Source organism: Toxotes jaculatrix, chromosome 15 (genome assembly GCF_017976425.1).
Source record: "Toxotes jaculatrix isolate fToxJac2 chromosome 15, fToxJac2.pri, whole genome shotgun sequence".
Lineage (NCBI taxonomy): Eukaryota > Metazoa > Chordata > Actinopteri > Toxotidae > Toxotes > Toxotes jaculatrix.
The window spans coordinates 14,302,583-14,326,401 of record NC_054408.1 but is presented as its reverse complement, the minus strand read 5'-3'; the positions used below and the strand labels follow the sequence as shown (position 1 = coordinate 14,326,401).

The following is a 23,819-nucleotide window of genomic DNA, read 5'->3' as shown; positions in this document are numbered from 1 at the left end:
TCCTCAGGGATGATTTAAGTTGTGTTCAGTTCTAATTTGAAGTTTCCAGGGCTAGTAATCTTACTGTTACCTTTCTCAGACCAATGGGGATTATAAATCCTGCTGCTAATGTTTCAAGTTTTTCATATAAGTAGTTTACCAGATTATTATATATAGGCTTAATATTGTGTAGGCTAAGCCTACCCATATTGTTTAGATTTCTATTTTAAATTTATTTTATGTTGCTTAATGTTTCACGTGCAACAGCTTGAGCCAGTGCACAACTGTTTTTTATGTATTTTAATTTTCTGTGCATAATTTTATTTTGTTAAACTACATAAATGCCATTGTCTGTACCGTATCCCAACTGGTACAATAAAACATCAGTTGAGCAATATAACATGCATTTTTATTCAGTATATTTTGCTTTCTATGTTAAAGACACTATTGATACCATGAGAAATTTACATTCTCAGGAAAAAAGCCGCTTATCAGTTAATCGTTAATCGATCGATAAGGTCAATCAACTAACGATTAATGAATTAATCGATAATTTGCATCCCTAGTTCAAACATGTTAAAACACTTGTACAGTTCTTCATCAGGACGTGTTTGGCTGAAGAGCTCACTGCTCTCATGTCTCCCATGTGTCCTGCTCTTTCACAGTCTCTGCTCTCCTCTTCTGTGTTCACCAGGCAGCCGAGAGGGGGTCTCTGAGGAAGATGCTGGGTTCAGAGCGCGGTGTTGTTGAAGAATGGCTCTCAGAATTCAAGGTAAAGGCTCTCCGGCGTTCTCCATCTCGATTCATGTCAGCGAAATGTGCTGCCGGAGGTCACCTCTGCAGGCAATTTTCCAGAGAAACCACACACTGTGGGTTTAACAATTATGATGAAAAAGAGTGTGGAGTGTGCAAGTATGTGTATGTCACTTCTTTGATGTTTTAGTCATTTAGTAAATCGGAAAACTTTATAGGACAGCTAAAGACTGCACTTTGTCCTGTTCAGACAAAAGCTAAAACATTTTTTTGGTCATTTATCTCACAAGCACATACACTTTGATTTAATCTGTGAAACATGTCTTATAATCACCAGTTTCGAGCTTTCCATCATGCTTTGACTGAAACTTGTTTTTGCTTGCAGGCATGTAAAGTATGAACCGGTTTAACACACCGGAATTCAAATTGCTGTAATCCCTTAGTTTCCGTACACTGTGTAAGTTGTGTTATGAGACTCATTACTGCTATCTCACTAACTCTCTCATCTGCTGATCGCGGGTGAAACTGACAAAAAAAAAAAAATGGTAATGTTCAGTCAGTTTCACTTACTCATAACTGAAACATCTCAGACATGGTCAAACGATAACTGGTTTCCTGCTGTTTTTTTGTACTAAGTACAGTGTCTGAATGTGAAATAAATCTGTATGGATTACACAAGGCAGAGTTATCGATTCCAATGCAGATTTAAGCTCAGCTGCGCTGCTGTTAGTGGTGGCATGCTAATATTAATAGTCTACTTATATACTCCTTTGATTAAGAAACATGTCTTCATAACTCAGAGCCTTACCTTATGCTATGTATAAACACATGTCAAACTCACAATCATAGTAACAGTAGCTTGTCTGTTCCTAATTCTGGTACATTTATTTACAAAGTATCTGTGACCTGACATATCATAAGTCAGGTATGTCATAAGTCAAAGTGTATTCAGCTTGCTCGTAAGACACAAAAGTGGTTATGTTATAACAACCCTGAGAAACATTGAAAATGTGGCTGCACATGTCTGAAATGTGGACACTGGACACCAAAAGCTGACGCAGCTCCATCCAGTGGACATCAAGGGTGAACATGACAACATACAGGTCATACTAATGAAAGCTGACTTGAGCCTAGAGTCTGAGATGTCCTGAAATGGCCACTGTAAATGAAGTATTAAAAATTATTTGTGTAAGATGGAGTACAAAGGGAAGAAACCAAAGAGTAGTGTGTTAGGAGGGGCGGCAGAGGAAAGGACAAATTTGTGAAAGAGAGAGGAGGGAGTATGATGAATAGTGAGGGAAATAGATTTGTGTGACTCATGGTGTGAGTGATTCATACCAGGCACATTGCGTTCTGTCCTCAAAATGACCAGACTGAGGCTGTGCTGAGCTTGTATCTCTGCCTTCTGTCATCTGCAGACAAACACACGGTCTTGACCATTTGAAGAATTTCACCCCAGGATATTGGAGCCAGTCGAACATCATAACCGTGATGATCAGTCCCCTCAAAGAGCTATTTAGTGATCAAGTTTTTTTTTTTTACGAGTGTATCCACTTTACCTTAACTTGCCTTATTGACTTTCCCAGTCAGTGATTTCGCTACATTTCCCAGAATGCTTTTGAGTCAGCCTAAGAGAAAAGTACTATAAATGGCACTTTGGCATGTCACAGTAGGAAAAGCACAGGTGTAAATATTAACATGAATGTTGGCTGAATTCCATTATGCATTCAGCTCCGGGATCCTGGTATTGTTTATACAGGCTCACTGTCTCTCTGTCATGGCTTAGTGAGACACTTGAAGAGAACAGAGCCATTGTTAATAATATTAGAAACACCTGTGATTGTGTCTGATGTGGTTAAAGGTCTATGGGTGTGAACATTGAAGTGGAGTGATTGGTAGTTAGAGCTTGAGTTTCCTTACAGACTTATGGTAGACAAAAGACACTGTGTTTGGGACCGCCTGGTTAGCTAAGCTCGTGGAGCACGAGACTCAATCTCTCAGGGTCGTGGGTTTGAGCCCCACTTCGGGCGGCACCGCCTCCCATGGGCCCACCACCTGTGGGAGGTGCCGTAGGACTTTGGTGCATTGTGGGCTGGGTGGCAGTTGCCAGTTTTTTAATTTAGAAAATTCCTGCATTTAAACTCTTCTGTATCTGACCTGGAAATATGTGTGTTTTCACATTTTTTATTTGGAGGCATATGAGGTAAAAATAGGCATAGAGCTTATTTGTCATACTCAGCAAACCTTTTTTTCTCCTTGCTCCAGTCCTTACCAGAAACTCACATCCCCAGCTACGCCGGCAGCCTTCATCTAAAGAAGTCCCTGGTGCCGGCGCTCTACAGAGTCATCCAGGACCCCAACAATGAGGTGATACACACAGGGCACACACAAACTTACAGAGAGTCCCAAGTGTGGCTGTTTTTAGCTCGAAGAAATGTGTTGCTCGTGACTCACATGATGTAGTCCCAGTTGGCAGTGAGCAAGAAACTGACGCACAGCTGTGTCTGCAAGGTACACATGCACGTATAAATTCAAGAACGCAGTGCTCTGAGAGAGTATGATGGACGGGGGCAGTGGCAGTGCCAGCTACATCACCTGTGAGATGGCACATAGTGTTTCGTACACACACACACACACACACACACACACACACACACACACACACAGCATTCTGACAGACTGGAACATCTGCTGCCCACACTGGTAAAGCAGCTTGCATAGTCAGAGATTCAAACACTGATACTGTGTACTGTATACACACAGACTTGGTCACAAACTCAGGTTATTATTAGGCTTACTGCAACACACAAGCACCACAATACCAGCAGGGCTAAGCCAGTATTTTCTCTTTAAAAGACCTAAAGACACAATTTTTGAGCGAAGGCCTGAGGCAGTCAACGAGACAGGGCTTTAATTTCACTCTAATGATACAGTTGGTGCCTCCAATTCTCTTTCTCCCTCTTTTGCTCGCTCTTTCATGGTCGAATTTGGGTGTCAAGCAACCAGGGATCTAAATTCCATTAGTGTTGTCAATCTGGCTGCACAATCCCATTAATGACTGGACAAGCGATCCAGGAGAGGGGTTTTGTGTGTGTATGTGTGTGCGTGTGGTGTCACAACTTTAAAGGGCTGTTTGAGGACTTGGTTTTAGGGTTAGGGTTAGATTTGGATTTTGGTTAGGGCTAGGCATTGAGTTCGGATGGTTAAGGTTAGGATAAAGGGCTAGGGCGATGTACAAAAATTTGTATGTGAGTGTGTGTATGTGTGTTGGGTGGGGTGTTAATTCAATTCAATTCAATTCAATTCAATTTTATTTATATAGCGGCTTCCACAATCAAAATAGTCTCAAAGCGCTTTACAGAGACCCAGAGCCTGACCCCAGAGCAAGCACTTAAGGCGACAGTGGCAAGAAAAAAACTCCCTTTTAACAGGAAGAAACCTTGAGCAGAACCTGGCTCATATGGGGGACCGTCCTGCCGATGGCCGGGCTGGGTGAAAGGAGGAAAAGGAGGAAGCTGGGAATGGAGGAGAGGAGGAGAAGGACATGCAGCATATAAAACATGATACAAACAGGGTTGGCAATGGACAATGTTAGAGGGCCAGCACTCAGATTAAAGTTAGTGAACAGTTATTGGATAATGTGTGCTCAGCAGATTGCAGTTATGATAGGAAACAGAGCACAGAAGCAAAAAGCCGTCATGATTGGTAATTATTTACATTACAGTCTGCATAGAATATTATGTATTATGTTAGAGGTACTTTACTGTTGCATGTTACGATGTGTTTTTTGCAAATGACATTAATGAATTGCTGCTTATTTCAGGGGTCAGCCACAGCATAATACACACAAGAGTAGTGCTGTGTGGGCACTCACTTCACTGACACCAGGACAGCGTAAACACATTGGCACAGCTGACCTTCAGTGTAGAGATGTATTCCCTCTGCTCCTTCGCACCTCCCATACTGACCAGCAGCAAAACCTTTCTTTCAACTCTCCATCCCTCCCTGTTGCATTCAGGATGACATCCACTGAGTTTTGAAATAAGAGCTATGAGGCAGAGATACTGTCTCAATGTCCTCCTGATGGAAAGGTTGCTGTTGAGAGTTTTGCATATGAGAAAAAACAGGATTTTGATCTGAATATTATATCATAAGGATTTCTTAATATGATCTAGTGAATGAAATAGTGCATATTTTAGTAAGTTGTCAGACCTGTGCTAATTTGCATATATTTATTTCCCCCTTCTGATCCAGCTGCTGGAGCCTGTGTGCCACCAGCTGTTCGAGCTGTATCGGAGCTCTGAAGACCGCCTGCGACGTTTCACCCTGCAGTTCCTGCCTGAGCTGGTGTGGGTATACCTGCGTATCACGGCCAGCAGGGATCGCCAGAGCAATGGCTGCATTGAGGCCCTCCTTTTGGGCATCTATAACCTGGTGGGTGTCAGCCCTTGTGGGTGTGGTGGTGGTGGTGGTGGGTGTGGTGGTGGTGGAGGTGGTGGTGGTGAGAGAGAGGCAAAAGCATGACCTTTTAGAAGACAGACGTTTTGCGCTGTGAATTCTAAATATGTGGTTACCCTGGTCTGATGCATATTTGTCCTACAGAGAAACAATGTTTAGGAGGCACTATCCAGGTGAAGAGTCCTGTGCTGCTGATGACAGTTCAATCATAATTGAGTAGTTAGTAGATGGCCACTGTGTCCAAATTCCTGCAGCTGATCTTAAATCTTCAAACATATAATCTGACCATTGGTTAACTGGGATTGTTTGTCTGTTCTTTTTGCTGTCAGTCAGAACTCTCCACTGTCCCCAGCCCATTCCACTTGTACCAGTCATTAGCATTGGTGTCATAGTTTAATATTTGCTCAAGAGTTTACAGGATATAATGTTTTTCTTTGAAACATATCCGACAACATTTGTTTTTACAACTGTGAAGATGGCCGTCAGCGGCTCTCACAGTTCTGAACTGTAATTGTAGAAAAGACCAAAACGTTGATATGCAAATCATTGGTTATATCTTTAGACCTAACACAAGTGGAGCATTAGTGAGGCTGCCTGTCTGTTGACAAGGAAAACGAGCTGCAGGGAAAAGCCCAGCTAATGCATAGACCTGGTATAGATTGCATCACCAGGAAACACCCTTGGGGAAATGGCCTAAGAGCTAGAGATATCAATAGAAAGAGCTCCATGTCAGCTGGCATGGCTAAAGGTATAGCCATGCATAATTTATTCCTCTGTGTCTCTACCACCCCCCCAAACACTAAGCTCTGATATACAGCTTTGCTCTCAACAGTCCCATCATATATTCAGAGACATACTTTTAGCCACTGAAGGGCATGACAAGGCCTGAACCAACAGTATGCTGAATGTCAGGGAGATAAAAAAAAAAAGGGATAAAAGCCTTTTGGTAACCTAGATTATGCAGGCTTGGACAGGGGAATGGATAAACTGATATTTTTTTTGTTTGTTTTTTCCATTGCATTCATTTACTTGCAGTGGCCCCTTGCAGCTAGAAAATCTGACCACTTTGAGCAGTTCATGTAAAAAAAACAATTGCAGTTCAAGCACATTCATCCATATTTAATGATATAACAAAAACTCCCCCACCTTCGCCATCTGCCATAAATTATTGAGATAAAACTGAGGAATATTATACGCTCAGAGAAAACACAATTATTTCTGTGTACCTCAATCAGTTAGCCTTGTCTGCCATCCTCACATGCAGTAGAAACAGTTGCTGTGATGACTCTTACGCAGCACTTGAATCCTTAAAACTGCAAATAATTGGTTCACAGAGCAAAATAGGAATAATACGTGCTTTCTGCCAAATGAAAAATGCGTATAGTTGTATATTTCTGTGAATGCGTTTGATCATGCGATTGTGACTAGTGCAGATAATCAGGCATCACTCTTAGAAATGGCGTCATTTTCAAGGACGTGTTCATCTTTGTGTTATGTGTCACAGTGTGAAACTGGAATTGAGTAGTGAGGATGCTGGCAGACTCTCAGTCTGTCAGAGTCAATAACATGGACCAGCAGTGAGAGGGACAGCGGATTGTACAGCAGTTGTTAACCATATGCTGCTAAATGTTTTCACCTAGTCCACAGCAAAGAGCTGAACTGTGTTAAACTGTGTTCAAATTAGCCATGTACTAACTCTGAGTGTAAACAAACATTGTGTTACCACGCTGCTTTCCAGGCCCTCAGTGACACAGCTTTTTCTGTCTCCTCCTCCCTCTCTTTGGTTTTGCAGGAGATCGTGGACAAAGACGGCAACAGCAAGCTCCTGTCCTTCACAATCCCATCTCTGTCCAAACCATCAATATATCACGAGGTAGGACGCTTGTCTGTCCTATCAATCATTGCTTTCACCACTCCTCTCTCCTCAGTGTATGCTGCTTTTTACTCCTGCCTTTTTTTTTTTAATCTTTTGATGCTTCTGTCTCTTTCTTTGCCTCTCTTCCTCTGACTATGGGAGGGGTAGAGAGACTTAAGTGCCTGTTTGGAAGATGACACCTCCTCAGTGTCCAATGCTTCAGGAGATCCATTTTCATTAACCCCACTTCCAGGGCTTATCCATTTCTGTGTGTTAAGGTGTCAATATTCTTCCAGTGTTGGAACTTGGTGGCTTTCACACAGTTACTCCTGTCTCTTTTTGTGTACACAACCAAAAGCTACACCTTAGATGTCTTTGAGGAACGATTGTGCCCCCTTCCTTATAACGTCCAGTTTTTCACCCCGCCTTCGAGTGTTGTCATTTTGTTTTGGGCAGAGAAAAGTAGAAAAAAACAAATCAAGAATAAATTCTTTACTGTTTTTCTGTTTGTGTTCTTTTTTTTTTTAATTTTATTTTGAAAGGCGGTAACACTTAACTTTGGTGTTGATTCTTCTTTCATTCTGTTTTAGTCTCTTTCTCTGTCATGCTGGGTCTGTGCAACCTCCCCCCAACTTCCGACTGCTAAAACAGGCCAGAGTATTGACTATTGTGTTGGGCTGGAATTCATTAGCAAGGTGTTTAACAGGACATGCTGACCTAGGACCATTTACTGAGGGCACAAAGAAGCAGTATGTCTTGTTGGCCATTTTTTTTTGCCTGCCTTTTTTTTTATCTTGCTACCCAAAGCAAAGAGTGTAGTATATTTTCATACAGTATGATGACTCTTAGTGGGTGCCTGTGTGTGTGTGTTGGTGAGTGTTGATGAGACTACAGTGTGTGGCATGTGCTGTGGGCGATTTATCGCTGTAATTACAAGCTTGAGAGCTCTTCCCTCCATGCTGAGAGAATGAAGAAAGCATGAAGGCAGGAGGAGGGGGAATTGTGTGTGTGTGTGTGTGTGTGTGTGTGTGTGTGTGTGTGTGTGTGTGTGTGTGTGTGTGTGTGTGTGTGTGTGTGTGTGTGTGTGTGTGCGCGTGCGCGTGCGTGTGTGCGTGTGCATGAATCTCAGAAAGCTTCCTAGGCTATAGTACGGCTCTGCACATCACATGGCCTCATCCACAGGCCTCCAGCATTAGCATACACTCCAGTCTCTCTTTTTGAATTAATCCATCCTCCCCTCCTCCTCTGCTCAGCCATCCAAGATACTTAGGACAGAATATCAATTCAATTTCGGGGTGACTTTTGCTCTGTACACCATCAGAATGAAGTGGCCTTGTGACATGTTCTCACTCTGACATAAATTTAGATTCCACCCAGTCTTTACACGCGTCTCCTCCTCTGTCTGTTTTACTCTGGACAGAAAGAAATGTGCTTATTGCTGTATCAAGTTTCAAAATGAAAAACAAAACAGCAAAAGAATTCAAATGAAGAGGTGATGGTCAGGATCAGTCTCATGAGAGGTAGTTGAGGCTGTAATCATATATATGATTAAGGTCAGACAAATACAAATACATATTTTTGTAATTCAAGACAGAGGTGTCCGTGTAGACGTGTAGAGGACAGCCTAAACAATGCCATTTGATGTGTAAAATAACACCATGACTTTTCTCCCAAAGATTAATGTTTTAGTTCATAAGAGTGTATTACCTTTTGTAATGTTATAATTATAACGTTATATAATGGAGGTACCACCTCCACCATGAAGCACTGCAGGAAACCCTAACCTGTCAGTACAGGGTTGCAGAGGCCTTTTAAGAAAGTGGAGAGACTCAAATAGAAGCATGGATTAGGTAGTTGAAAGGGACTAGTGCATAATTTCTGTGCTTAGTGTTGCATGAAGGAATTTTTTGACAATACAGGAAAAACTGCAACACATAGATTTTAGTGGAGGAGTTGTACAGTCAGCAGTTTATCAACTAGAATCTACCTGTTCCCAAGTATGGAACGAATAATGAGCATCACAGAAAGAAGTCAAATGCTGCCAGTTAGAGTGATCCAGTCAAAGTTGAGTGTTTGGCAGATGTCCAGCGGTTATTTCATTCCACTGTAATAAAACATAAACACTAATCACAGCAGTTTCCCATCTGAGCACAGCAAAGGCCCCAGTTTGTCAATTAACAATTTGAAGGGCACAGCAGCTTGTTTGCACCTGCTAGCATCACACCATCCTCACTGCCAATTTACTGACATGTTGGAAGAGCCAACATGGTGAGCAAGTGTTTAATTAACTCTGGGTTTCTTTTGTGTGTGTGTGTGTGTGTGTGTGTAGCCTTCCAGTCTGGGGTCCATAGCATTGACAGAGGGGGCTCTCTGTCAACATGACCTGATCAGAGTGGTGTACAGCGGCCTCCACCCTCAGAGAGAGACCTTCACAGCTCAGAACAGGTACGGCTCAGACTCAGCCAGCTGTTAATAGAGAGGCAGTAATTTGAGACGTAGTACAAATGTCGCAGCAGAGATTAAATTGCATCAGTTCAGAGACATTTGTTAAGTCTAACGCACTGAATGAGTTACCAGAGGGTGGAACCTTGTTTCCTTTTTGGATACGGAGAAGTGGCGACACTTTAGGCCATTCAGCCTCAGTAAACACGCGTGGTATCAACAGACTAAATCCAACTTTTGCCTCATACATGTCATCATTCTCTGTTATTTATTTATTTTATTTTTTTTTTAAATGACAGAACAGTTCCTTTTTTCCTTGCATCCAGTCCTTCCTTGTAAGATGAAAAAGACCTTTTAAGATGATCAGGGCACAACTCTCAGCTCTCAATCAGCTCCCTCTGGCCAGACTCAGCCCGGCCTGAAAGCTTTTTTGGCTCTCACATTTTCTCTGCTGCTGTAGATGAATGATAATCTCAGCATAGTAATGAAGCATGCTGGAATTCTGCCATAAAATGTTTTTTTTTTTTTCTGTTGTACTAAAATGAGCAGAGTTGCACTTCATTCATTATTTGTGTTTGCAGTGACACATGCACAGAGACAGACGCACACTCTGAGCTATCATAGCTGATAATGTGAGAGCAGCACAGATAACGCTGGTTATCCTACGTGTTGTCCGGAGCAGCGCAGCCCCTCGGCTACAATGAACATAGAGCGTCATAAATATACCGAATGGATTTCAGCGGGGCCAGGCCTTGTAGTTTATCTGGAAATCCATTTGTGTGGTTGGGCCTGAGATAGTGTTTATGAGAAGAAAGCCTAAAGCTCCTGAGAGGTGCCGGCTCTCTCCGACTGATGATATATAGCCAGGCCATTTACCTCCTCCTGCGCATAGAGTCAATTATGGCCCATACGCTCGTGGTCCTAGTCCTGGTTGTCCTCCATCAACACACACAATCACAATCCAAAACACACATGGTCCATAGAGAGCTGCACCATACTGAGATTTGTACTGATATCTGAAAATCTGTCATTTCAAGTGGATAGCGTTCATTTGCTGTCATTTCATTTCATTACAATCATTTATCTTTTCACTGTTTTCACCAGTGTTATCTACGATACTGTAACTAATTCCAAATGGATCATCCAAAAAACCTCTTTATTTCCTTATTTATCTCAAAAGAATGAACTGTCCACGATTATCTACAGTTTGTTAAAGAAATTATCACAATTTGCTTCAACTAAAATATTATTTTTACTTTGACTTGACATATTTAAGCATCTTTTTTTTTCTTGTATATTTATGAAAGCTACTGTAATGTGCTGACTGTGACACTGCTTCAAGTGAAAATGCCAAGTCAACCAGTAACTGTCACATTTCAACAGAAAGGGCCTATTATGGATTTCAGAAAGGCACATTTCTGCACTTAAATTAACAGTTGAATTATACACATAAACTAGTGTGAAATGTCAAATGCAGTTCTGATGCCAGTTCATGACATTACATTACATTAAATTCATTTGGCAGACACTGTAGGCATTTCATGAACAGATTTGTTATATATAATATATGTTATATTTCATATTAAAGGATTTCAAAATATTTTACCAGTTCAGTGACAATACATTTTGATGCAAAGTATAGTTTCAGTTGTCAGACTTGAATCTTTAGTTTTCACAGCTTCTGCACTGAGCTGATTCTACAGCATTTGGTGCAAATCTCAAGTGTAAATGCGATTACTGCAGTGCAATAGGCCATGCATCTACATATAGTACAGTACCTCACAATGAGCAAAGCTGCCTAGGTAAGCACTTTGCTTAGTAGACTTTTAATTTAACAGTTCGTAGAGTTGATAAACTGCTTGAGCAACTCTACATAATTGTCTTCAGTAATGGGGTCACAAGGAGAATGTTGGTTGGAATATTTAGTAAACACAAACAGATGAGTTGATGCTGAACTGACATCAGATTAAAGTTAAATTCTTTAACTTTTGTTTTAAACTGAGGTCATTAGACCCTAATAAGAGCCTGTATTACTGTTCTTGTCTCTGATTGTCTCTTGTGGTTGCAGGTTTGAAGTGCTGTGTTTCCTCATGCTCTGCTACAACTCTGCTGTGGTCTACATGCCCCTTTCTTCCTATCAGTCAGTCTGCAGAATGAGCTCACGGTGAGAAAATGTGTAAAACATGTTTTTTTTCTTTGTCTTTTTCGCCCACAGTCTTGTCCTTGCTGTGCCCAATTAGTAACCTCCCTCTCTCCTCGTCTACCTTCATTACTTGCTCTCCCGAAACGGGGATTAAATCGCCTCCTCTACCCTGTAGCCATACACTAACCTCGATACTGACTGTCCTCTTTGCAGGGGGATTTGATAAGTGCGATTTCATTAGAGCTCAGTTGTCTGTGATTGGCCAAATGAAAGCATCACTGCTGGATACCTGTCTGAGTCTGTCTCTCTTGGAAACTCTGAGATGCCCTGGAGTTAGGAGAAAGGATCAATGTGGAATTCACAATCTGAGGCTCTGTAGTGGATCCGCCGCCCAGAGATTTCACTGCTGCGAGCAGACGGTTCAGGATATGAAGACTTCCCTACTCCGAGTGAGCAGACAGACAATGCCTGAAGCAAGCTCAGTCTAGACAGACTGTAACTGTGAAGACTTCAGAGCACGAGAACAATGCTCTCTCTTTGAGTTCATCATCACAGTGTAGACCCTGAACACCCCATGGTCTAACCTTGCTCAACCTCTATGAGTGTAAAGTAGTTAAAATCTGTCTCGCCTCGCTCTGTTTGATGTGTTTCCTCTTTGTTTAGAAGATCACGTCGCATCTGATCTTGCCTTTAGTTGCTCTCCTCATCCAAGCTTGTCCAATCTCTGCTCCTTCCAGCAGCGGTTAGAGGGCACTTGCAATTTTCACAGCAAAATATATCTAAACCTTTTGTCTTCTAATTACTCCTAATCCACTTCCCTTTGTTTGTCCGTGACTCAGTTTGACTTTACTCAGTTTACTCATTGCCTGTGTGTGTGTATTGCCTCCTCAGGTTGTGTGTATGTGGCTTCCCCCGGCAGCAGCAGAAGCTTTGGAGGGAACCGTGCAACCGTGTGCTGCTGGACCCCGAGTTCATGGTGCAGATGCTGACTGCTGTTTATCACGCCATGTATGTACTTTTAAAGCCAAAATAACAAGTTGTGAGCACAACATCGACACATCTTCATCTTTTGAGTCAATATTGTGAACTTTTGTTAGCAAGCAGTTGTTTATTTACACATCCACCAGTTACAGATCAACATTATCATTATTTTGGAATCACATTGTTTTCAAATATTGATTATATACAGTATATTAACTTGAAATGATTTTCATCCATGCCATTTCACATCACCGCTCTTTAAAACACTCATCAATGAGGACACTGACATTCTGCAAAGCATATCAGGTAACTGGGAGGAAGATAATTTCATATTTGTTCCTCTCTTTAACAGATATAATAATGTACAGAGTTCCTTCATGAGCTAGAAAACACAGCGCTTCTCGTTTTTGTTGTTTGCCTCTGCGGGCCATCTCTAATGAGGGCACTCTTGGTTCTAGTTTGCTGTGATCTACTGCAGAAAATCTCCCAACAGCATGCTAGCACTCTACCAAGGACAGAGGCTCCCCACTGTACAGACCGATTACATCAGCCATGCATTGTGGGAGCAGGTGATTTCATCCCCTATGAGGACAGTCGTTGCAAAGCTGATTACGGCTCCTCGATGACAGCTCGTCCTCAGAGATGGATCCCCTGATACGATAGCGACTGGAATCACCACTGTTAAGGATGGTGTAGTGAGGAGGGTGGGAGAGAATGAGTATGCGTTCTGCCTCATCGCCCCCATGAGGGTACACAGCAGCAATCAAGAGATTGGAGTGCCGCTGGAAAGAAACCCAGACTGTGTGTGTGTGTGTGTGTGTGTGTGTGTGTGTGTGTGTGTGTGTGTACGTGTGTGTGTGTGTACGTGTGTGTGTGTGTGAGAGAGAGAGAGAGAGAATAATAGCCTTTTTAGTAATCCCTACCATAGGTCACCTCAGTGCCAGCTGGAGTTCTCATATTCACCCTTGGCCTGGGCAGGCGCACGTGAAGGGCAGATAAACATGAATCCACAGCTCCACACATGCAGGCGGGACCTTGGTACTTGTGTGAGGACACACTGGGATTTAGGTTAATATGTCCGCTAATGCTACAGTGCTGTAGAGCCACACGAAGAGAGACAGAGGAAGAGACATGCAGGATATCAGAGCAAATACTGAAAAGCCACACACCCAATTTTTTTTTTTGTTTCTTTCTGTATCAGGTTTGAAATGTGTCCTAGGGTGATTTTTTTTCCCTAACATCTGAGAGTCTGTTTCTACCTGCCCATTCATCCCGTTCTTTTCATCTTGAATTTAAAAGGAACCCCAGGCATTTGTCCTTGGCTGTGTGATTGTTGCATGTGCAGGAGCAGATCAAAGAGAGTTCAGCCACGCTTCTTTTTTATTTTTATTTATTTATTTTTTTATGCAATTAGTTTGTTTATTGTTGCTGTTCCTCTCATCCCCCTTGACTGAATGTGGGGATGTGGCGTCATCACCTCATGCAAAGCTAAAGATGACTCACGTCCTGTAGCAAAGAGCTGGGTAATAGAAAGTCTTATTTTATATCCTTTTGCATATTACTTGAATGCACCAGCTTTACAGAAATTAGGAATCTTTATAGTTCAGTTATAGCCAGAAGGTTGCTATTTTGTCATTAATTGTGTAAACAAAAAAATAGCGTGCCTCAGTACATGATTAATTACACAGCCCACAAATATGCAGGGTGTGACGGAAAAGTTTTTCCAACACATTTTAAAGCCATGATATTTTTTTGTGATTTTCATCACACACGATTCCCAAGGAATTCAGTTCATGTGTTCCCTTGAAAACTCCACTCTGTCTTCTAGTTTCAAGAAAAAAAAAAGTTAGACACAGATTTGACAAAGAAGTATACTCGGTCTGACTGGATATGTGCCCAACCTCACCCTCTCTCCCTCGCTGTAGCCTCAGGCATTACCAAATAACCTATAATAGTTCATGAGGATGTGAATCAGACATCACGGCATCCTGTCAGACACTCCGCTGTTTACTCCAAAATAGCTCCCAACATGACGCTGTTAAACGCTGATTTGTGTTTTGTGTTGTGATATGCAGATACAATGGAGAGTGGGAGATGGGGCGGGAAGCTCTGGAGGACATTCTGTACAGAGCACAGCTGGAGCTTTACTCCCAGCCTCTTCTGGTAAGACCACAAGCACAGTATGTTATGGTGTTAATTACACACAGTAGAGGAACTGTGGAGCCTGAGTCAAATAAAAATAATGCGTTTGATCTGCCATGTTACTCACAAATCAGCACAGGCTGCCCACAATTAAAAAAAAAAAAACAGTCACCAGGCTCTAAATATCATAACACCTAACCACTATAGTCATTTAACTGCATATTGACCTGCATGTGTGTATGTGTCACCCCCAGCTGGGGAACGCCATGAAGAACTCGCTGCCAGAAAGCGCTCCTGATGAATCGCGGGGGCGCAAGGTGCTCCAGGTCGAGGTGACACCCACCATCAGCCGCATCTCCATCTCAGCCATCACCACCGCCTCTATACGGCGCCACCGCTGGAAGAGAGAGGGTAAGACTGAAGCCCCAGGCAGCAGCTGGAAAATCTGCCGTCTTGGCTGCGACACACAGCGACATGAACCAGGCCTCAGCGCCGGAGAGATCTCAGTAGATGTAACAGCACAGTAGATCCATTACAATACTGTTTGGTTTTTTTTTGTTTTTTTTTCCTTTATCCTCATTATTAATTTAGTGTCCCAGGGTAGGTTGGACAAGAAAGTTATACAAGGACAGTGTTCGGTTAACCTTACGAGCTGTCACTTTTTTTTTTTTGTTTGTTTGTTTGTTTTGGTTTTTCGTTTTTTTTTCTTGGAAGGCAACAAGAAGGATCTATCTGGTGAGAAAATTACTTATCTGTTGTTTGTCCTTAGCAGTGAGAAGGAAAAACTGTTTCCTATGTAAACTAATCACACCATTAGCATCATCCAAATGGTGTTTCATGTCAGTTATTGTATGTAATTGTGTTCATATAGTTTCTGTGTTGCGGTGCTTGTGCCACTCACTGCTCTTTATTGCTTTTTGTTTTTTTTTCTTTGCTCGTTTTGTCTTTTAAGTGTTTGCTGTGCTTTGTATCACCAGTTAAAATGAAGGTTTGCGGTTTAGGAGAAACTCACAACAAAATGGTGCCTGTAGATTTCTACTGACTCCATTTTAACCCAGTAGATGGGCGATTAATGGGGAATTTTATTTTGGAAATACATTTTTTTTTTTATATTTTATAATCTACACATGAATTTACAGACCACTGTTAGGCCTGCTGTGCCCATGATGAGACCCGAATCTCCTGAGGCTTGCTGCCACTAAAGAAACACGTCTCCCCGTCTGTGTTGTTGACTCCCAGATTGTTTTGACTACTCAACCGATGCAGAGTTGAGCCTCATCGTCAATCCTCCTAGCCTCGCCCAGCATCACCACCACCACCACACTCCCTGGGACGCAGCAGCCAAAGAGGAAAGAGGAGGGCGGGCTCACAGCCACCACAGCAGCAGCAGCAGCATCATTCCCCCCATCACACTTGAGGGTAGGGGACAGGGGCGGACGCTCAGAGCAGAGAGGGTCTCAGGAGGAGGTGCCCCTTTGATCTCTATCCTCCTAACCTTCCTCCTCCTCCTCCTACCCCTCCTCAACTTGAGGGGGTTTACTCTGCCGTTCCCATTTTGGCTTCCTCTTCACTTCCCCAGAGTATACTAACTCAGACCCTCAGCCAAACTACTACCAGACTGCTGCTTTTTTCATCTCACAGAAGAGTGGAAGAGTCGCCTATTCTGGGTTTGAAGGAAGTGTGGCTAGTGGCCATTTTGCATGGGCCTGTCATCATGTCATATCCTCTCTTTATCCTCATCATGCCTACTCCAGCGTACATTAGACTGCTGCCCTTGTCACTCACTGAGCATGTTCAGGGCCCAGCCTGCAGCTTGACCTTTTACTCTGGCCTTTCTCAACCCTCCATGTCTGATAATTAGTTTTATGGATTTATTTTTTCCATAGTGTTAACAGGAAAAATATATCCGTTTTACAAACCTGGCACAGAGTACCCGACATCTTGTTCTCATATTGCTCCTTACGGTGTTCGACACCTCCATAAGTTTTGGGTCACTCAGGCCAGCAGCATCCATCTGCTGCCACCATTCTGCAGGAAGAGGCCTGCCATTTTGTGTACTTTGTGTACCATTTATTGTACTAATTTTGTGTCCTACCATATTCCATTTCCTTTTCCTCAGCTCAGTGAGTGGGAACGAGCCCCTTCATCATGCATGCGCACGCTACGGCAAGCTTCGATAACCTCTGCTAGAACTCGAAACCCTGGAACACTAACATTTCAAACGACAAGGCCAAATGAACAGCCCGAATATTGTCAAAGTTAACGAACCCAACTCTTGCTTCAGCAAAAGCTATTCCACTGCCAGGAGTTATCATATGGCCCATTTTGTCTTGTTGAATGTGTGTCCTTTTCCATGTGTGGTCTTGAAACATCATTCCGATCCTTTGAAATGACTGAAGATCGGCTCATTCCCCGGCTTTACGGTCAGTGTTTGCCTGAGCGCCATCCCATCTTCAGGAAACTGCAGCTGAGGTGAAAGAAGTTGTTTCATTGATAGAAATCCGCCACCCAGTTAAGAGAGAGCACTCAGTGTCTGTGTGCAGTTACTGCACATTTGGTTGCAGAAAGAAATAACTCAACACATGTCCTGATATTAGAAATGACCAAACTGGTGGTTTTGCATGTTTAATCCTGTTAACTACAGATTGCATTTACTTTGCATGACAACCATTTTCCACAGGATACTGTATGTTTTTTGGCTGATTTTCCTTACCTTTTACTCCTTCCTTACTTTCACACAACTCTACTCTGATAGTCAATATTGTCTTGTTCTTAATAACTTAGCCACAGTAATAAAGGCTTTGTGTGCCTTTAGATTTCAGGGAATCCCCTAGGACACTGTTTGCCTACCTATGCATCAGGAGCACCCTCTTTGTGTTACGTTGATGCCAGTACCAAGTTATGTATTTAGTATTTAATTCCTTGAAACGCTACCTAATGTATACAGTCATTTTCAACTGGTCCCAGCTTGGCAGCTGTGTTAGTGCACAACAACACAACAGGTTACAAAATTAAGGCAAAGAAATGTTTACTGAAGTGGATTAACCTCTGCAGGCTGATTTTCATAGCATACGGAGATGACTGGAAACCATATGCAAGCAAATGAATGCATTACATAAGCAAACTGTAGTCAAAAGGCTGAAACATGTAAAAACACTAGCACAGTCCTTTGATTGCAGCAGTGACGATCAGACTTCAGAGCTTTGCCCTCTTCATTTGGGATCGGGTTGGCTTGCGATAGGCTTGCAGTCTGGCCCATTTAGCCTAGTGGCTGCCAGCTCTAACTGGAGTGCTATTGATCTGATGAGGTGTACGGACTCGCCTCACTGGTCTACACAGATTGGCAGGCTCGTCTCAGCCGGCCAATCAGGTGACCTCTGGGCCAGTGCTGCAGGAGGGAAAACGAGGGATGGGGAAGGAGAGCATGTGTCTTCTCCTCATGTTGTATGCATGTCAGTCCAGACCTTTTCTTCTCGATTTCTCCGTTTCTTTTCTGGTGCTGCCTGCGGTTCCCTGTCGTCCAGCTCTGCTTGTCCCAACGATGCATGACGGAGACAGACGGCTGATTCTCTGTCTCCTTCTTTTAACAGGCTTTACCCTGCACACTGTATGTCAATAACATGTTTTTTTTTCCCTAATTCAATATATCATCTTTTTTTCCCTTCCAGCTCCCAAACAAAGCTCATAAATGGACCAAGTTTTTTTTTTCATTGTTTAGATTTCTTCATATCATTATTGTTCCTGTAGGAATTCTGCTCAATTATCACCAGATATTAATTATTAGTGTTTGATATATATTGAATATGGCATGTTTGCTTAGCAGGTTCTGCTCTCGTATCAGACAGGTTATTGAACTCACACTTTTCCTAAACAAACAGCTAGTCTAGATTTTAGTCAATCTGAATTACGTCAGATCATCAGAGCTCAAGGTCATTGGGTACTGTATTGAATTGTTCCCATGTCAGATGCATAATGAGTGAACTAATGAGGCAGCACACTCTGACGAGTGTGTGTGTGTTAGTGATAGCCTGCTAGAAGGCTACTAATTTAGCCTTCTTCATTACTTTTAAACACTCTAAATGTTATTATTCTTATTGCTCAGATTAATAGGAGTTTGCTCCTTATTGTTAATAGCTGTTGGCTTTGGTATTTTGGTATTTTAGAAGTTGTTTCCTAAAAAAACAAAAAACTTGTGGAAATAGGGTTTTTCACAGTTTTCATCACAGTCAGATTATACGCAAATTTGAGCATAACCACAGTTGATTCACTGACTTTTTCTTTGTCATGCTTTCTTTCTCTGTACATTCATGCGTGTTCATGTTCAGATGCTGATGGCATGAGCGGCGGGGAGGATTCCTTCAACATCAACGACCCAGACGAGGGTTTCTCCTCCGGGGCGTCCAACAGCAGCCAGCCCAGCGGCACCAAGGTGGGCGGCAGCGTGGGGCCGAGGGGCGGCAGCCTGAACAGCAGCAGCAGCAGCATCAAGAAAGCCATCACGGCCCGGCTGTCTCGGGACAAGGAGAAAGAGCGAGAACGGGAGAAGGAGAAGGAGCGCGAGAGGGAAAAACAGGCAGAATTGTCTGCGGATCACCAGGCTGCTGTGAGGAGGCATCACCAGAGGCAGCAGTCGCCTCCAGCCAGCATCACCTTGGATGCCATCCAGCTGAGCCCCATAAAGAAGCACCTGAGCTTCCCTGTGGGACCCACGCTGGTGCGGACTGGCAGCACCTCCTCCAGCAAGTCTTTTGACTGCATGAATTTCAACCTGAACGGAGGCGAGGACGAGCGAGAGGAGGCGTTGGGAGGCTCCGACAAGGAAGGGGGGCTTCCAGCAGGCGGCTCGCACCGCCACTCCACCATTAGCCTCCAGGAGGAGCACCTCATCAGGCCAGAGGACGCCCAGGACCTCCTGTCTCCTGGAGCTCCTCTCACCAAGCAGTCCCGTTCCCCCAGCTTCAACATGCAGATCATATCACAGGTCTAACATACAGTGCAGGGTGTGGTAGAAACACACACACACACACACACACAGAAATGCACACTAAATATGTACACACATCCTCATGCAGTTTTTCTCTGCGACTCTTTACAGCCCTACTACAACAACTTCTATTTGTGTGTGAGTGGGTGTGTGTGTGTGTGTGTGTGTGTGTGTGTGTGTGTAGGAACACATTTTCAGATCTCAACAGTTGTCTCCACCCTTTCAACATCCATTAAAACTTACAATCATGACCTGCAAGTTACTGAGAATGCAACAAGAGAAAAAGTAGTACATCATGAGTGCCCACTGCTGTAATGACAGGCGAGTGTAACAGAGTCCAGCATGTCACTGCATCCTCCCGTCTGACTAAGCTGAGCATTCCACACAGAAACTCACCTCAAAAGGAGGAAATGTCGAGAGAAAAGCCGTAAGGATGCCACGCGAGCTGTAGGGGGAAATGTGACATTTCAGATTTTTTGAGTTCCTGACTGAATCAGTCAGCATGAATCAGCAATAACACTTACCGTCGCTCATGTGGAGAAGAGTGGGGATTATCGCTCTTTCTCTTCATTCCTTCCCTTTTGTTCCCGGGCTCACGTGCAATCGTTCTTGCTGATTATCTTCCTTGTTAATTGCTGATTTTAAATTAGGCAGAAATAGTTTTATGAAAAAAAAATCTTTAAATGTTTTTTTTTGTTTTTTTTAAATCACAATCCAAAGAAGGTAACGTTTGTTTTGTTTTATTATTTTTTTCCTCACGTTGTTTGACAGTGATTTTGTAGAAATGAGTCAAGACCCAAGTGAATCTCTAGTTTTCAGCCCATGACCTTCATTTTATTCTGTAATTATAATAATAATAATCTGATTTGATCTGTAAAATCAAACTTTTACGAATGTTGTAAAACCAAACTGGAATGTGGTAAGGATTTGTCTTGCCCCAGGCTTTTAACTGGACAAATCTGAAGAAATCACTACTGTGCAGCTACAAGAGGAAAGGAATTTGTCTTTTGACTTTACCTAAAAATCTGAAACTGTATCTTGTGGATGAACTGGATTAAAACGTTGTAGACAGTGCAGGTTTGCGTTTGAAGCTAAAGGCAATGACTGTATTTTATACTAGATTGTTATTCTGGTTTATACCATTTAATGGGTCCTTCCATATGAAAGCACTTGTTGGTCTTCGTCAGTTTGTGTTGAGGCTTGTGTGTAGTGTCATTACTGCCCACTGGAGGCTTGTTCTAGTCACTGCGCATCAGCAGTCACCATGATGGTCGTCTTGAGTTTTGTGCTCTGATTGGACGCTCATGAAACATTTTGTTCTACCTCATTGTGTGTTCACCTGCCACTCAGACACCTGTCTCCCGATCAGATGCCGGATTTAAAAACCTCCATTAGGTTTGAAACTGGAGCGCTCGACCGGTTTGGGGATTAAATAGTTGGGACCAATATGGTTTCACACTGCAACTGTAATGACACTGTAAAATCTGCGTGCGCTCATGTGACGAGTTGCGACTGAATATCTGGGCCTTGCATTTCAGTTCAATCACATCATGCACAAAATCTAGCTGCAAAACAAGAACAGGACTGTCTTCAGGTTTTCATATTTTCTGTCATATATCAAACAACCACACTGGGATTAACCTGATTATTCTTAGCTCCCTAGGTATGTCCTGCTTATGTCATTTTCTTTTTTTTTTTTTTTTGCTTATGTAATGATTTTCAAAGTGCAATTTTTTTTTTTATCCTCACGTGCATGGAGTTGGATCTTCTCTGCTGTTAAATGCCTGCATCTGCGCACAGTGCTAGCTAGCCTTCTGTAGTGCTCCCTGCCCAGACTGAGTGATTCTTAACATGGCGTGCTTGTCTGCATGTTTAGTGCCCTGCAAAGCACTGCTGTTTCAGGTGCGTGAAACAGCCAACGAGCCAAACTCAAGTCTCGTCTTTGCCAGATGTGCCAAAACACATCCTCTCCTTAAGGATTTTTTTTTTTTTTTTTGGCTTGGGTGTCTTAAGTTAAAATGCCTCTTTTTTCTGTTTACTTGTCTTATGTTAAAGTTAAGGCACAATAAAAGGGATGTTTGGACATACAGCTCAATGTGCCCTTAGATGCAGCTTCACCTTTTTTGCCACGTTTTCTTCTTCGTTAGTCGTTGCAGGTGCGTGCGGCACGTTGTACTTTCACAGTCATCACGAAGCTTCGCTGTTCAGTATATTATGCGTATGTGTTCTGTAGATTGTCAGCTGTTGTATTGCATTTCCCACATCTTGCTCATGTGCTTGTTGGGAAAACAAGGGTGAATGATTAATGTATATAAAAGTCAGTTCAGTCTGCAGTGAAAATCTCACACACTCATGCTCACGCTGTGCTGGAAACCTTCACAGCTGCTGCTCCCAGTCCTGAGTGAGTCCTGTGTGCGCTTTAGCCTTAGACATTTCAGGCCAAAACGCCTCGATCGTTGCCTCTTTGGCCCTATAACGCTCCTCATCTTCCTCCTCTTCCTCCTCCTGCTGGACTGGACTGTGAAAGAAGAAGAAGAGGAGAGGAGCGCAGCTACAGTTCACACTCTCACCTGGTCTGTCTGCTGTCATCCCTGTGCTGTGTGGCTCTCAGCGAGCTGTGTTCCCATTTGCTGTATTTTGCTGTGAGTTGAGTGGCACCTTTTGCTGTTTTGAACCTGGTGACGTGTTCATGTCATTAATATGAGTGCCCCTGACCGAGATTACCAGCAGCCATGTTGGTACTGTATGTTGACTTAGAGTAATCCCTCAATGTCTGGTGTTATTTGCATGTGATCAGGGCGGGAAATGAACGCCAGCCAGCAAATGTCAAACAAAAAAAAAAAAAAAAAGTGGCTGTGGATCATTATTTTATCTTCAGTTCATTTTGGCAGATTTATAAGCTCAGAAATCATCACAAGGTCCACTTACATTTCAAAAAAAAAATCTCTTTTAGGTGGCGTAAAAGTTCTTGTTAGATTTGTACTTGGTCAGCCACTGCTGTTGGTGGACAAAGTTCATTTCCTGTCCTGCATGTGATAACTGTGGGCTTTGTTTTCATACAGTATAATGCACTTTAATCCATCCACCTCTCTCCTCAAGATAGTTATTGAAATGATATATAATAGATGTGCAAATGTGTATACACTCAATGCAGGGTTTTAGTCTCTTTAAAGTAGTACTTCTATGTGATGTCACATCCAACACAATGCTATTTTTGTTAGTCTAAGGGTACAGCTATTTATTATTTTTTCTTTTCAAAACCAAAAAAATAAAAAATAAAATGTTACGGGGTCTGGAAGGTCTCAGGAGTTTTATCCAAATGCCACATTTTAAAAGTAAAATGGCAGCACCAAAATTTCTGTTCTTGAGGTCAGAATTGATTCTATGCAACATTTTTTCCCCATTTTTTGTTTTTGGTATACGGGCTTTCAGTGGCCCTTGTTGGGTGGGATGGGGCAAATGCATTAAAGCTGGATTTTTTTTTTTAAGGTGCAAATCCTCAACAGTATCCCCATTCGACAATTCTGTTTATATACACCCTGTTGTGGTGCTACAGAGTGAGGGGACCTCTCTCATGTGGATTAAGTAAGAGGACCATCCGTTTATCATCCGACTGCCCTCACAGAGCGAAAGCCACAACTGGACTTTTGGTGCATGTTGAGCCCTTCTGTCAGTTTGCTGCTCTGTGGCTCAAAGACGTCAGTTGGTGTATGAAATGTAAACAAGATTATCAGTGATGAATCTAATATAGATGCTTCGTGGGAAGCTGCTGTAAGATGTGATAACACTGTACTATTCATGTTGTATAAATGGAGAGAAAGACTTATTTTAAATCTTGTAAATAACAAATGTACAAAGGTGAGCGCAAGATGAATATAAAAAAAAAACCCTGAAGATCAGTCTGATATGTAGAGAGAAATTAATCTGTATATTGTTGAATAAATATTGTGCCGTAAGGGATCGGAGTGTCAGCTCTGCTTTGTGTGTGATACTGCTCATACTCACTCATCACCACAGCACTTCTCCAAATTATTAAATGAGTTAAATATACAAAATATCATATACACCAATACCTACAGTAC

At 42.5% G+C, this 23,819-nt stretch overlaps 1 protein-coding gene across 3 annotated transcripts in view; it reads left to right on the top strand.

Annotated features, from left to right (window-relative positions):
* The window catches only part of LOC121193971 (protein FAM126B-like), a 41,981-nt gene extending 19,312 nt beyond the window's left edge, over positions 1–22,669 (top strand). For 2 of the 3 annotated variants that reach the window (XM_041056411.1, XM_041056412.1), the window contains exons 3-13: positions 674–751; positions 2,998–3,099; positions 4,987–5,166; positions 6,983–7,063; positions 9,375–9,490; positions 11,556–11,651; positions 12,522–12,638; positions 14,687–14,774; positions 15,008–15,164; positions 15,993–16,172; positions 19,079–22,669. In XM_041056411.1, the coding sequence (XP_040912345.1) occupies positions 701–751; positions 2,998–3,099; positions 4,987–5,166; positions 6,983–7,063; positions 9,375–9,490; positions 11,556–11,651; positions 12,522–12,638; positions 14,687–14,774; positions 15,008–15,164; positions 15,993–16,172; positions 19,079–19,740 (1,830 nt within the window). In that variant the 5' untranslated portion in view covers positions 674–700 and the 3' untranslated portion in view covers positions 19,741–22,669. The remainder of the gene's footprint in view (positions 1–673; positions 752–2,997; positions 3,100–4,986; positions 5,167–6,982; positions 7,064–9,374; positions 9,491–11,555; positions 11,652–12,521; positions 12,639–14,686; positions 14,775–15,007; positions 15,165–15,992; positions 16,173–19,078) is intronic. The other variant, XM_041056413.1, reaches the window with a different exon arrangement.
* The last annotated feature ends 1,150 nt before the right edge of the window (positions 22,670–23,819 follow it).